Source organism: Spermophilus citellus, assembly GCF_964194105.1.
Source record: "Spermophilus citellus genome assembly, chromosome: 16".
Classification (NCBI taxonomy): domain Eukaryota; kingdom Metazoa; phylum Chordata; class Mammalia; order Rodentia; family Sciuridae; genus Spermophilus; species Spermophilus citellus.
This window is the reverse complement of record NC_138196.1, coordinates 74,098,059-74,113,014: the sequence shown is the minus strand read 5'-3', so window position 1 is coordinate 74,113,014 and position 14,956 is coordinate 74,098,059. Positions and strand designations below refer to the sequence as shown.

Here is a 14,956-nt window from a genome sequence, read left to right as displayed (position 1 = left end):
GCCACCCCACACTTTTTTTTTTGAAACAGGGTCTAAGTTGCTGAGACTGATCTTCAACTTGCAATCCTCCTGCCTCAAGTCTCTGGAGTCCCTGGGATTAGAGGCATCTGCTGCCATACTTGTAGTTGGGATTACTGGCATACACCACAGTGCCCAGCCTCCCTTCTTTTGATTAATTCTTTAGTGGGAAAAGAAAACCAGCGCACACACACAAAACAGTTAATAATTGACAGTAAAGAATTTGTTGTGAGCTGGGGATGTGGCTCAAGCCTGGCATGCGCCGGGCCCTGAGTTCGATCCTCAACACCACATAAAGATGTTGTATCTACAAAAAACTAAAAATAAATATTAAAAACTTCTTCCTCTTAAAAAAAAGTATTTTTTTTGTTTCAACACAGCCACTTCAATGTTTATAGCAGCACAATTCATAATAGCTCAACTGTGGAACCAACCTAGATGCCCTTCACTGGTTGAATGGATTAAAAAAATGTGGCATATATACACAATGGAATATTACTCAGCAATAAAAGAGAATAAAATCATGGCATTTGCAGGTAAATGGATGGCGTTGGAGAAGATAATGCTAAGAGAAGTTAGCCAATTCCCCCCAAAACAAATGCCGGATGTTTTCTCTGATATAAGGAGGTTGAATCATAGTGGGGTAGGGAGGGGGAGCATGGGATGAATAGACGAACTCTATATAGGGCAGAGGGGTGGGAAGGGAAGGGAGGGGGCAGGGGGTTAGCAAAAATGGTGGAATGTGATGGACATCATTATCCAAAGTACATGTATGAAGACACAAATTGGTATGAACATATTTTATATACAGAGAGATGAAAAATTATGCTCTATATGTGTAGTGAGAATTGTAATTCATTCTGCTGTCATTTATTTTTTAAAAATCAATTAAAAAATTAAAAAAATAAAAGAATTTGTTGTTTCAGGGTAAGGTACAGTTTGTTTCAGGAAAAGTCTAGAGACTCCTGCATAAATTCATTTTTTGACTGAATAAAACCACATGATTTCTAGAGAAACTGGAACCTAAGATTTAACTTGGCTTTTATTAGGTTGAATTATATGAAATAAATAATCATGTTTTACCAAAAAAGGCTACCGGGGGGAGGTACCTGCTCTTATAATTGGCAATTAGGAGGGAACAGTCCCTTGGCCATGTACTCACCCTGTCCTGAGGAGACCACCATGCCTGATGAGTTTCTTGCCTCAAATTATTTTTGTGGAAGGGAAGGAAGAGGGCTCTGGGATTTTGCAGATGGATAGGCAGGTCAAGATAGTTGGGGAAAAGGGGACTCTTTTTCAAGTACCTGTGAGAAAGTTGTTACTGTTTTGTCTTCAGAATTAGAATTCTAAGTCCCTGGAGCACGGGAGAATTTTGCTTAATAATGGAACTTCACCACTCACCATTTTATCTCTCTGCTAGGCTTACAGATGCTAATATCAGTCAATTCTATTTGCCTTTTTTGGATTTGTTTTTTGGTGGCACTGGGGATTGAACGCAGAGGTCCTCTACCACTGAGCTACATTCCCAGTCCTTTTTGTCTTTGTGAGATGGGGTCTTGCTAAGTTGCTGAGGCTGTCTCTGAATTTGTAGATCTTCCCATCTTAGCCTCTAGAGTTGCCAGGATCACAGATATGAGCTTGTGCCATTAGAATACAATTTTTTGCCTTCAAAACAACTTAAAACTGAGGTTATACCTATTTGAAGAAGGCTGAAACAGCACAAAAATGAGTATTTAAGTCAGACAAGATGGCACTCTTGAACATATGAATCACTGGATATTATTATTATTTTTTTTTTTAAAGAGAGAGAGAGAGAGAGAGACATGTCCCCGAACACACACTAGACTTATTTTTTAGTTTTCGGCAGATACAACATCTTTGTTTGTATGTGGTGCTGAGGATCGAACCCGGGCCGCACGCATGCCAGGCGAGCGCGCTACCGCTTGAGCCACATCCCCAGCCCCTCACTGGATATTATTAACCTGCAGTAAGGTACACACCTGCTTTCCAGTGTTTTTGGTAATGAAGCTCCAGCATACTTAGGTACTGGGCAGCTCAGGAATTAGGAGTTCACATTTCATTAGTGTTCTTCATTTGCTAAATCTGGCCCACAAGGTCTGGAAGTATTCCAGGGGATAGCATTTGCCTTTCAACTTGTCAGGATCTACGAATAAAGCCCAGCCCACACCAGAAGAGCAGATGTCAAGACACTAACAAAGCTAGCCTTGAACTTGCTATCCTCCTGCCTTAGCCTCCTGAGTCACTGGGATTATGGGTGTGGCCACCTCTTGCATTTACTCGACGAGAAACAAGTTAATTTTTCAGTTTGAGAGGCCCCTGTCGCTCACTGGCTTTTAAGAATGCATGTTTCAAACAGATTTGTGTTTAGAGTGAGACACGTCCCTGAACACACACTAGACTTGATTGCTGAAACCAGGTCAGTAGAAACCATTGAAGTTTATTGGCGGTCACAATGCTTACACTGTATGCAGCAAACACCCTTACAAGTCTATCCGCAACCTGATCACGCAAGAAAGGAGTCACCACACAGTCGCCAGAGGAAAAGGAAAAAAAAAAAAATCAACAGGTTTGTTTCTGGGGGTAGAGGAGAGAAATAAAAACAAAACCTAATTGATGAGTGTCCCATGGGCAAGAGCTGAACTAGAGATGTGAACAACTAGCAGCAATAATTGTGGAAAAAGTACAAGGCAAATAGCTTTCTCCATTAATTTTTCTCTGTAGGTTAATTTTTTATATTCAAAACATTTATTATGGTTTTCATTTTATAAAAATGTATATTTTCAAGGGGTGGGAAAATGTTAAATACTTCATGCTAGGTAGACCTTGTTATTAAGAACCCCTCCCCTGTCGTAACTTCCTCCAGTACATACATTCACGAGTGCAGGGTACATACATAAATATCCACACACACATACCCACACACACTGCCTCAAGGGCTGGGGAAGACAAAGTTATGGCCACACAGTTAGGCCTCTGGTGGACTCACCCAAATTGCTCAACCAGAGAGCAACTGGCTCATTTACTTCTCTATGGTCTCTCCTTTATACAGAGACCAAGAACCCTAAAACACATAGTTAAATCCAACTTTTAAAAGCAAGAGGCATCTGTCTGAGGATGAGGGTAAGCAAAGTGGGAGAAAGGATGGTGATAAGAACACCAAACACTTTTAGCTGGAGTTATTTGTCACTGCAAGAGGTCAGGGGACCTAGGGCAGAATCCACAGTTAATCGGGAAGGACAGTGCTCTGGCATGGCTTAGAGTTCCTAATAACAAGGGTTAATACAGCAACAGGAAGTGATCATTTCTGGGGTAAGGAAAGGGCAATAAGAAAAAATATACATTTGGAATTTTTACTTTTTTTTTTTTTTGCCTCTCTACACTGTGTCACTAAATATATCTCTGCACTTTCACACATCCTTGTCCAGTAAAGCTTCAGGCCACCAGAATACACATTTTCTTCACTCGCATACATAACCCCTCACATCAGCATTGGTGCACTAGACTCTGTAAAAATTTTTCAGTCACACTTTTTGTTTTTAAACTTGAGTCAATATAAACCTTGTTCAAAATGTTATGAAAAAATGTACATGTTTATACAAGGCAGGTTGTGGCAGGACACTGGGGGTTCTCCCCCATTGGGTGGCTCCAGCAGGAAGGGGCTGGAGTCTCAGATGTTTGTGTCTCTGTCTCCTCCCACCACCCTTCCCACCCAGTTGCCCAGGAACCAGCAGCGCCCTCCCCACTAGTGAGTGCACACACACCCCTATTCCCTGGGGAAGTAGCTAGTTGACTTTTGCCATTTTCCCCACACCCCTGGAGGAAGGAGCCAGGATCAGCCAGGCCCTTTCCCTTGCAATTGTTTGCCCCTCTGGGCCACACCAAAGGGATGCTGCTCTGTACAAGTAGAGTCCAAGGAGGTGTCAGCTCATCATATCATTGCTATTCACGCCGTAAGTGGAATTCTTCATCGAGTCGTTGACTTCCCGACGGAATGCTGACAGGTTCTGGGTGAACCTGAAGAAAGGATGCATGTGGGTTGGGGGAGGGTGGTAGGGAAAAGTTTTTGCTTACAAATACACACACACACACACACACACACACACACACACACACACACACACGACAGACAGCAGAGAAGTGGCTACTGAGAAGAAAAACAAAGGAATAGATAGATGGGTTCTAGTTCTAGGTCAGTTAATCTCACTCTTAAAACTATAAGGGAAAGCTGGCCAAGTTTTGCCCCACTTTCTACCTGGCAATTTCATAGCAAGCTAGAGGTGGTCAAATCCGGGGACCTGAAATTCAGCATGACAGTATAAAAGGAGTATCAATCACAGGGGTGGTGAGTAACCCCTCACAAAGAGAGGGTGGTAAGAGGATGAAGCTATCTCATCTCTTAATTAATGCCAAGAGACCAGTGATACGGAGCTGGTATTTCCAATATGGCAGTTGCTAACCACATGTTAGCCACATTTGTGGCCTGTGCGACTTAGAACTGAATCAAATAGAATTTAAAATTTAGTTTTCCAGTCAGATTTTAGTTAATTTTAAATTAAAATACCTTAACTAGAATTAAATAAAAAACCCAGATATTCAGTTCAGCTACTAGAAAACATCTAAGTATGTTTGGAGCAACCCGGGTATGGGAATCTACTTTGTCAACAATAAATTTATGAAATCTAAATAGAGATCAAGGATGACTGATGAAAATTTAGCTTCTGAATTGAGGTGTGCCAGTAAGTATAAAATACATGGAATTTAAGATAGTACAATAAAATGAATGTTAAGACTCAATTGTAAAGTATTGATTATATCTTGACATATTTTAGATAAACTGGGTTACGTAAAATATTAAATTGAATTTTGCTTGTTTCTTTTGACTCTTTAAAAATGTGGCTACTAAGAAATTTAAAATTATATATGTGGCGTGCTTTCTATTGGACAGCATTGGTTTAGATGGGCTTCAAATACAGAGAATGGCCCTTGTTTCAATGATTTAAAATTTAACAGCTGCCCAGGTTTTCTTGGCAGGGTCCTCTGTGCTTACCTGTCTCTATTTTTTGTTAGAAGATTCCGCTCAATGCCTTCCATCAGGTTTTCAAAACACAGATGCATGGCTTGCTGCTTCTCTGGTGGCTGGCTGTTGACGATACTGTTCCTTAGGTCCGAAAAATACTGTGGGCAAGGAGTGAAACAGAAGGTAAGGGAAGATGGGGGAAAGGCAGATTAGCCTTTTGTTCACCTACAGAGTGGTGGAATAATGTTTTTAAAGAAGGAATGGAATACACTACCTACTAAAACTGGATACTTTTTAAAAAAAATTTTTTTTTAGTTGACAATGTATGCCTATTTTATTTATTTATATGTGGTGCCGAGAATCGAACCCAGTGACTCAACAACATGCTTAAGCAAGCGCTCTACCACTGAGCCACCACCTCAGCCTCTGGATCCTTTTTTTTTTTTTTAAATTCAGGATATTCTACTTAGAAAAATCATTAGTATTTTTTTTTTTTTTTTTTGTGATAATGGGGAGGGAACACTCTACTAGTGAGCTACACCCTCTTCTTTTTTTCTTAAAATTCTGATAGAAAGGGCCTTGCTAAGTTGCCCAGGTTGGCCTTGAGCTTGTGATCCTCCTGCCTAAGCCTCCTGGGCAGGTGGGATTACAGGAGTGTGCACAACTAAAAATCAGGAATTTTAAATTTCTAAAGTACCTTAAGCTGTTTTCTTTTATAGAAATCAAGCCCTATTTATTTATGGTGGAACTTGGGTTATCAAGTGCTCTGATATCCAGGTATATTCTTCCTTTAAAGGAGTCCTCTTACTACTTAGAGGAAATGAATTTTACCCTTTGAACTGCCACATGGACTACTTCTATCAGGCAATCAGGAATAGGGTATGCTCAGTAAATGGCCCAAATTCCCTGTTTTGCCATACTTCTGGGATATTTCTATTAGTCTTTATTTATTTTTATTTTTTTGCCATACTAGGGAATTGAACCTAGAGTCTCATGCATGCTAGGCAAGCGTTCTACCACTAAGCTATATTCCCAGCCCCTTCTTTTGAGATGGAGTATCACTAAGTTGCCTAGACTGGCCTTAAACTTGTGATCCTCCTTAACCTCCTGAGTAGCTGAGATCGCAGGCATACACCACCATGCCTGCTTTCTATAAGCCTTTCCCATAGTGCCTGGGACAGCCAATGTATGTCACCACTGCCTCTGCCATCAGGAAGCTGGCTTTCCTACCTTTTCATTAAGTAGTATCAAGCCAAGCAGAGGTCGAGACATAGACCACTGATTCCTACAGTCTTCAAAGATGATGATGTTCAGCACCGTGGACAGCATCTGAAAATGGAAAATCAGGCAGTGACCTAGTATGTGGCTACCCAAAATAAGTTGATAGATCCCAAATAGAGGAGGGTATTAGGAAAAGCTTTTTGTACGTAGGGTAAACCAGACAAATATTTTGTGACGCTTAATTTCAGTCTTATTTCAAGGTAAGTTTTTCTTCATCTAAGATTTCCTGTTCTTTAAACTGACTTGATAATTTCATTTACAAATGGACCTTCCCAGTTTATTCTTGACTTGTGGGGACTGGGATGAAGTCAAGTAAACCAACTACAGTAGGCGAAACCACCTTACAGTATTGCTTCCCAGTACTGGTCTCAGACAGCTTTTTTGACATTTTGTGGATATGATGGATTTGTGAATTATTTCATTGCTATTGAGGAACAGACAATGGTGAGAGCGTCTAAAACACTATTGGTTTAAATATGAAAAATTCTACTAATCCCAGTTTCTCATCTATTTTAGTATTGTATTTCTGCAGGTTCCTTCAAATCTTGTTTTTGTTACAAATAAAATATGGAGACATATGGTGTGATCTGTGTGGTCAGTTACTTTCTTGTTCTAGCTTTGCAAATGGAAGCATAAGCCAGAAAGAAGGTTGATTACTGCTAACTTACACTCAGTGTTCACCAATGGGCAGCAGTGCTTGGGAAGAGGACAGTGCATGAAATAGGATCAAGACAAAGGGTTTGTGCCATTCAGAACAACAATTCAGAACCTGACTCTTTTTAGACTTTCTATATCCAATGATTATTTAGTAAATTCAAAATCCACTATAAATTTTAATTTTGGTTGGGGGGGATACTGGAGATTGAACTCCAGTGCTTTACCACTAAGCTACATCCCCTGCCTAATTTTTATTTTTTGAGACAGGGTCTTGCTAAGTTACTGGCCTCAGACTTGTGAACCTTCTGCCCCAGCCTCCTGAGTTTCTGGGATTACAGGCATGAGCATCCTGCTCCACTGATTTTAAGACATGAATTCTACGTTAGCAGTGTGAAACTGAGAGGTCAATTCATCATCTTGCTTGGCCTCCACTCTCTATTCTACTGTAGGACACTTTGTCATGGCTTCCTAACCTTTGGCAGCTTCCTTACCTGTTGGATCATCTCTGGATGCTGCTGCATGATGTGCAGAAAGCGGTCACTCTCCTGGTTCAGGGGTGTTGTTCTCTTCTTGGTGCTACGAGACAGCTGCTTGAAGAGGTATGTCACGATGTGGTCCAGGCAGGAGCAGCAGCCTGTGCATACCATGGTGTCTGGAGCCAAGCGGGCAGGGGGAAGAGAGGGATACTGAGGTATTGAAGGTGACTTGGGCAATAGGGATCACTCTTGACTAGATCCCAGAGAAGTACCCTATTAAGACTGGGCATGTGGTCATTTCAGCCAAAGCCCAACTCAGGATGTCTCCTGTTAACCTCTTACCCCATCATACTATCATACAGCAAGGCCCAACTTCTAAGTTTTTTGGTAGCACATTGGCAAGTGCTCTACCACTGAGCTTCAGCCCCAGACTTTTTATTTTTGAGACGGCATTTAGTTAAATTGCTGAGGCTGGCCTTGAGCTTACAATCTTCCTGCCTTAGTCTCCCACAGACCTGGAATTACCGGTGTTTGCCACCATACCAAGTCCAATTTCTAAGTTTGATACTGAGTGTATGGTAATAATATTAATTAAATTACTGGCTCAATGTGTTATGAATATGTGTCTTCTGCTTTGTGAAAAAATCACAAATAGATTAGAAAGATGTGTGTGTATTTTTAGATGTTTGTGGAATTTTCTTAAATTTTACTTTCAATTTAAAAAAATTACAACTAGTTTACATTCATCCAGCACTTCATTTGTGCCAAATACTGTGCTGAGTACATTATAGTATTATCTCTATCCTCTCAAGAACTCTAGGATGTATGTGTCTATCTTACACACAAGAACAGCACAGTTTGGAGAGGTTGTGAAACTTGCTGAAAAATCACAGTGCTAGTAACTGAAAACACTGTGATTAGAATCCAACAAGGCTGAGGTGTGGGCCTATGCTGAGTTACCTGGTGTAGAGGGTATGGCGTTAAAACCAACTTCATATAGCCTGTGGACATCTACACTTTTTAGAATGGAGTGTATTGTTATCTTTGAAGCATCTTGGGGAAAGCCAGCCTTTGTTGCCCCCCCCCCCCCCCCCGCCACCCCATATTCACTAAGGCTTGAGCCTGTGGGTATTCTACCAATGAGCTATAGCCCCAGCCCATTTAATGTCTTACTAAACTGTTGAGGCTAGCCTCAAAGTTGCAATCTTCCTGCCTCAGCCCTGTTAATTTTTACCAAGGCAACATGATAGCACAACCTGTGGACTGAATGCTGACTAGGTGAAGCAAATGGGCTGAATGATAAATACTTCAAAGAGTAAATAAATCTCTGATTCCTGGAGTGCTGAGGTCCCTCTATTTTTTTCTTTTTTTTCAGTACTAGGGATTGAACCCAGAGGCACTGAACCACTAAACTATATCCCCAGTCCTTTTTATTTTAAGGTAGTACCTCACTAAGTTAGTTAGGGCCTCACTAAATTGCTGAGGCTTGCCTTGAACTTGTGATCCTCCTGCATCAGCTTCCCCAGCTGTTGGGATTACAGTGTGTGACACTGTGCCCAGTGAGGTCCCTCTATTTTTCTTTCTTTTTTTTTTTTAATATTTATTTTTTAGTTGTAGTTGGATACAATACCTTTATTTTAATTATTTATTTTTACATGGTGCTGAGGATTGAACCCAGGGCCTCACATGTGCTAGGCGAGTGCTCTACTGCTGAGCCACAACCCCAGCTCGGTCCCTCTGCTTTTAAGAAGATATAAAATGGCCTTCCAAAGCAAGATCTGACACCTGACTGGACTGTCCTCGATATGGATAAGCTCCTGATGGAAGTAAATGTGTATCATAGAAATGGCCCAGACATACGGATAATTCACAATAGATAATCTAGAAGTCATTCTGTGTACATTTGTAATATAGCTTGATTATTCTGCAGTTTACTTAACCTTATTTCTGTTTTGCCCAGCCTAATATAAAAAAAGTGTTTTATTCTCTAAAAACACACACATGCATATGTATACACATATACACAAAAACTTTGGAGAGGTAATGTAGAAACAAAACAGTCAATAGGAACTGTATGGACTATGGACCAGGATGGAAAAACTTATGCAGTTTCTACTGCCCTCAGGAAAGAGTCTAAACACACCCTAATATTACTAGAAGGGCCCTTCATGACATTCATTTTTGTACCTACTCAGAATTCAGCCTCACTTCATTCCTTACTCTTCTGCATTACTGTAGCTATCTGGAATTCCTGCCTCCTCCTTGCCAGCAGGGCTCATGGCTAGCAACTTGGGTTACACCTGTGCAGATTTGCTATGTATGCTTTTTTTTTTGTACTGGGGATTGAATCCAAGGGTACTCAATCACTGAGCCACATCCCCAGCCCTTATATGTATACATGAAATATATATTTTATGCAGAGACATGGTCTTGCTAAGTTGTTTAGGGCCTCTTTCAGTTACTAGGCTGGCTTTGAACTTGCAATCCTCCTGAGCTGCTCTGATTACAGGTGTGTGCCACTCGCCCAGCCTGGTGGGTGCTTTGCTGTCAAGCCTTCAGCAGGTCTTCCCTGACCACATCTTCTCAAAGCCAGGAGTTTAGGTATTCTTCCTGAGGGCTTGTGGCACACTGCACTCACCTCACTGCAGTGTGTAAGTATAGTAAACAGGCAGATATCCATTTGTGTGCCTGTTTAATTCACTAGATACAAAGTTCTTTAAAGACAGGGTCTATATGTTGTTAATTATAGTATCCTTAGTATCTCACACAGTGCCTGGTATTTAGGAGGGGATCAATAAGAACTTGCTGCAAGAGAATGTGCTATGACTATCATACTTGGTTGTTGGGGTGTACTTCCTAAAACAATAATCCTTTGAACATTGGGGCAAGATTCTCTCCTTCTGTTAAGTGGTATAAGTCAGCCCACTGTGTTGCTTACCAAGTGCAGTAAGTCCTTCAGAAATGGAAGAGAGAATATACATAATAACATGAGGTTCCAGACTTGCAATAAAGTTCATATGGTCCTGGGTCAGGACTTCCAGTAGTGAATAGTAAGACTGGCTGAGCTTGGGGTAATCCTATGGCAGAGGAGGAAGAAAATCATCCTAGTTAGTGTGGTCTTCAGCATAGAGGAAGCAGACCTTAAATAAAATAGTATTGTTCCTTTCACTTGGTTAAAAAAAAAAAGTTTATTAGCAGAAAGGGGTTAGCTTGTGGTTTCTTGGGAGAAACATTCAATCACAGTCTTAGGTTAAAAAAAAAAAAATGATGAGGGGCAAGATCCTATCAATGAATGAGGCTTAAGGCTTACCAGGAGATCACTGTGGGGAATAGAGAGAAGCAGCTTAATGAAGGTCTGTAGAGCGTTATCCAGGGCATCGTCTCCATAGAGACGGAAGACTCCAAAATTGACGTAACTCCCACTGAGAGCAGCCTTCAGCATAGAGAAGCAGATAGAGATGCCTTTGAGCTTTAGGGCATAAACTTGATCCTTTGGGACCTCTCCTAGTGTCAGGATTCGATTGCCTGAGTAGACATGTAAGATAAATATTTAATCAGCCACATTAGAATTAATATTTTTATGCCACCCTGACCCTCCTATTCCAAAGGTATACAAATTCCAGCAGGCCCATGCTAGCAACTGGCACTGTGATACATATGTATAAGGAACAAAGCACACCTGGGGATGCTATCTTGACTATTTCCAGGGGCCTGTTGCTCTAAAGTACTTACCGTACATTGTTATCATCTTGCTGGTTTCTCGGAAAAGCAAGATGCCATTGGGAGAAGAGACATCAAACTGGAGTCGCTGGGATCTGAGCAGAGAATATAAGGGAGAAAGAGTCAAAAGTGTTTTCTTGGAAAACAGGGGTACATGAGGCTCTTACTGGAGTAGAATATACAGACAACTTGTCCCAAGGTGAGGATAACCAAGTTTGCTGAAGATATTTATACAGTCATGTTGCTAATCTCCAGAAGCCCAACATACTGTATTCATGTTTCTGCAACTCAAATTGAAAAAATATTTTCAAGAAACAAACAGAGCTGGGTGGTATCTCAGTGTAGAATGCTTGCCTAACATATGTGAAGCCCTGAGTTCCATCCTTTGCACTGAAAAAGAAAAGCCAAAAAGCAAACAAGTTGGGTATAGTGGCACATGCCAGTAATCCCAGCAATTTGGGAGGCTGAGGCAGGAGAATGTCAGTTTGAAGCCAGCTTCAGCAATTTAGTGAGACCCTGTTTCAAAATTAAAAAAGGGCTGGGGATGTCGCTCAGTGGTTGAGTGCCCCTGGGTTCAATCCCCCAGCACCAAAGCAAACAAAAAGAGGCAACATCTAAAATTACTCTTTGATAATTCCCAATTGCACTTGACATATAGCTCCTATTACAGCCCTTTAGACAATAATTCAATCACCCTTATAGCCTCAGTGACAATGAAGGGAGGGAGGGGTATATATATATTGTTACCATTTTAGAAGAAGAAAAGATACAAAGGGACCTGGATTGCTCCAGTAGAAGCTAGGCAGAAAAGGAAGATTTTTTTCCAACAATATTGTTTTGAGTTATTTGTTCATGAGAGCATAAAACCTCTTCTATTGTCAAATTTCTTTCTTTCTTTTTTTTAATGGGGTGGTGGTGGTGGTGATATTGGGGATTGAACCTAGGAGTGCTCTATCACTGAGTTACACACCCATCCCCTTTTGAGACAGAGTCTCACTAAATTGCCCAGGCTGCCCTCAGCCTCTCTAGTAGCTGGGATTTGTCTGCTCTACTTGTAAGCATCTGACAAAGGTTGGTGAAGTCTCAAATCCTGGAGCCCTTCTTGACTCCCCCTGTCTCCATCAAATCCATGAAGATCTAGTTCTAAAATGTGCCCTGAATCCACCCACTGCCTATAGGGCCTCCCTGTTTCTACTCCTGCCTGCAGTGGTCCCCATTCTTTATACAGCAGCAGCTAGAACAACACCTTTAGATGATGTAATCAAGATCATTTTACAACCTTGCTTAAAATGCCCTAGAAGCTTCCCACTGCAATGAGAATCAATGCCAATTCCTCTACTGCTGTGTGGGACACAGGAAACTGGGCCTCTGCCTACTGGTTTGACTCTCTCTATCACAGCCTGCCTTTGCCAGGCTGTCATCACAGTGGCATTTGTCTGTCTCAGATCCCAGCAAACTCTGCCTCTCTTAGTACCCTGCAGTTGTGTTCTCAGTTTAGACCACCCCTTACCCTTGCAGGGCTACCAGAGTTGTCTTGTCATTGAGTCTCTAAGAGGCGTTCCTTGAGCTTCCTATTCCTTTCAATTTTTCTTTTTTCCCACAGCACTTAATCACAACCTGAAACTGTCCTCTTCTTTTCCTTGCACTTAACAGTGAAGAAAGCAGAGATTCTGCCTAGCACAACACATAAGGAAGTGGCCTGGCAGACACTGGGTACTCTCAAGTATCTATTTTATAAATAAATAATTCTTTTTAAATTTTTTTTGGGAGGTACTGGGAATTGAACTCAGGGGTACTCTATGACAGCTATATCCCCAGATCTTTTTAAAATTTTAGTTTGAGGACAAGGTCTTACTAGGTTGACAAGGCTGGCTTTGAACCTGTGATCTTCCTGCTCAGACTCCTGGGTGGCTGGAATTACAGGTGTGCACCGCTACACCCAGTTCTAAGATAGTTTTGAAAATGAATCCTCTCAGAGTGCCAAGACAGATGTACATATACCTGAAATTCTAGCAAAGCTAAGGTGCTGGTCTTTCCTTTTTAACCATCCTTAAATTGTCGGGCAAATTTAAAATTTGGTGTTTTGGAAGTATTTCTTACTTTTCAACAAAAGCAAAATTTTATTGATCCCTCTTCAATTTGTCTAAATAAGCACTTTTCTAAAGAAGGTTATTTCATAACCTTTTCAACTAGCTCTACTCTGAAATGTGCCAGACGTGATACCATTACCACATTAACTTTTGTATCTGTAGGCAGGGAAATCAGAATCTTGTTTGCCAAACTTCCTTCTCATAAGAATGGAAACCCTGAGACTAACAGGTGACTTATTTCCTGCAGGCAGCTATGGCTTTGTGTGGTTTATATTCTTCTTTCAAAGAAAAACAAACTTTTATGGGTTTTCAAGTTTGATAGCAGTGCCATCTTATCTCCCACAGTCTTCCCAAAGCATGAGATAAAGAAAATTCTCTCAGGGCTTTCTCAGCTAAAGAGTAGCTATGCCCTTCTGATGTCTTCCACCTGTTTACCTGTTATGAACTAGTTCAGCCATCAGCTTGAGCACAGGTGTGGTGCAAGCTGGGTCATGGTACCAGAGCTCAATGGCCCGCTGGAGAATTGGCATGTAGGATGGGTATCTGTAAATGAGAAGCTGAGGAAGAATTTCTGAATCCAGAAAGATACAGAATTTTAAACAATTTGTCAGCACTAGCCAAGTATAAACTCAAATTATAGTCCACTACTTTCCTGTCTCTTGCTTGCTAACCTGGGAATCATTCTATCTAGAAAATGCTGAAGTGATTTTGTACTCTTTTAGCCTGTAAAGTGTATCTAATGATACACTTTAAATTATACAGTGCTTTTCTTTCTGCAAAGCACAGTGTATTTCATATTGTTATTTACTCTTTACCACTGCTATGATGGGACAGGGGATAAACTATTTCCTTGTCATAATTATTTAAACAGAGGCACACAGATTTGAAATGATCTGTTTAAGATTATGAAGTAAAGTTAGACTTCCTAATACTAAAAACTGTTTTTCTTTTCTTCCTTTCATTTTTTTTCAGGGGTAGGGAGTACATGGAACCATCTCTCTTTTCTAAGAGTAATGGAGTTTACATGCAACAGTTCCACAGGAATTTATATATCTGGGCCCTATAAGAGAAACTGGGAAATGATCTCATTCATGTCCTAACCTCAGGCAACACTGTGTCATTAGACCACTTTGAAATGGTAGCTTATAGGACAGACACATGGCAGACCTTATGGGAAACTCCTCATCTTCTTGCCTCACCATGCCTCCCCTGCCAACCCCCCAACCCCCGTAACTCCATCACCAAGTTATGCTCCAGTTGAGACTTGTATACTATAATTCTAGTTTGAGTTAGGATACATCCATTCAAACAGCATCATGAAGCTGGTCTTGGCATTGAAGGCGAAAGCTATCCCCCTCAGGTCTCTCACTAGGCCAACTAGAGTTCGCTGTAACAGAAGACAAAAATGTAAAAATAGAAGAAAAGCCAAACAATGGGGGATTTCACACACCTTGTAATCAAATTCTTCCTTCTAGTTCAACAGATATTTACTGAATATTTTGAATCACTTTCCTCCATGCTAGAATGAGATCTTTTCACTTGAAAAATGAGTTCTGGAAAGCTTGTTATTGTGTTGAGAATCCTCATATGAAAATCCAAAGTAGGAAATGCTCAAAAATCCAAAACTTTTTTGAGTGATATGAAACAAATGAATTTTGTATTTAGACTTCGGTCCC

At 40.8% G+C, this 14,956-nt stretch overlaps 1 protein-coding gene across 2 annotated transcripts in view; it reads right to left on the bottom strand.

The window, feature by feature from the left end:
- Positions 1–2,444: 2,444 nt before the first annotated feature.
- The window catches only part of XPO7 (exportin 7), an 83,670-nt gene continuing 71,158 nt past the window's right edge, over positions 2,445–14,956 (bottom strand). For both annotated transcript variants that reach the window (XM_081268977.1, XM_081268978.1), the window contains exons 20-28: positions 14,579–14,667; positions 13,716–13,823; positions 11,203–11,285; positions 10,781–10,995; positions 10,409–10,547; positions 7,486–7,646; positions 6,287–6,385; positions 5,087–5,214; positions 2,445–4,053 (exon numbers count right to left, since the gene is read on the bottom strand). In XM_081268977.1, coding sequence (XP_081125103.1) covers positions 3,960–4,053; positions 5,087–5,214; positions 6,287–6,385; positions 7,486–7,646; positions 10,409–10,547; positions 10,781–10,995; positions 11,203–11,285; positions 13,716–13,823; positions 14,579–14,667 — 1,116 coding nt within the window. In that variant the 3' untranslated portion in view covers positions 2,445–3,959. The remainder of the gene's footprint in view (positions 4,054–5,086; positions 5,215–6,286; positions 6,386–7,485; positions 7,647–10,408; positions 10,548–10,780; positions 10,996–11,202; positions 11,286–13,715; positions 13,824–14,578; positions 14,668–14,956) is intronic.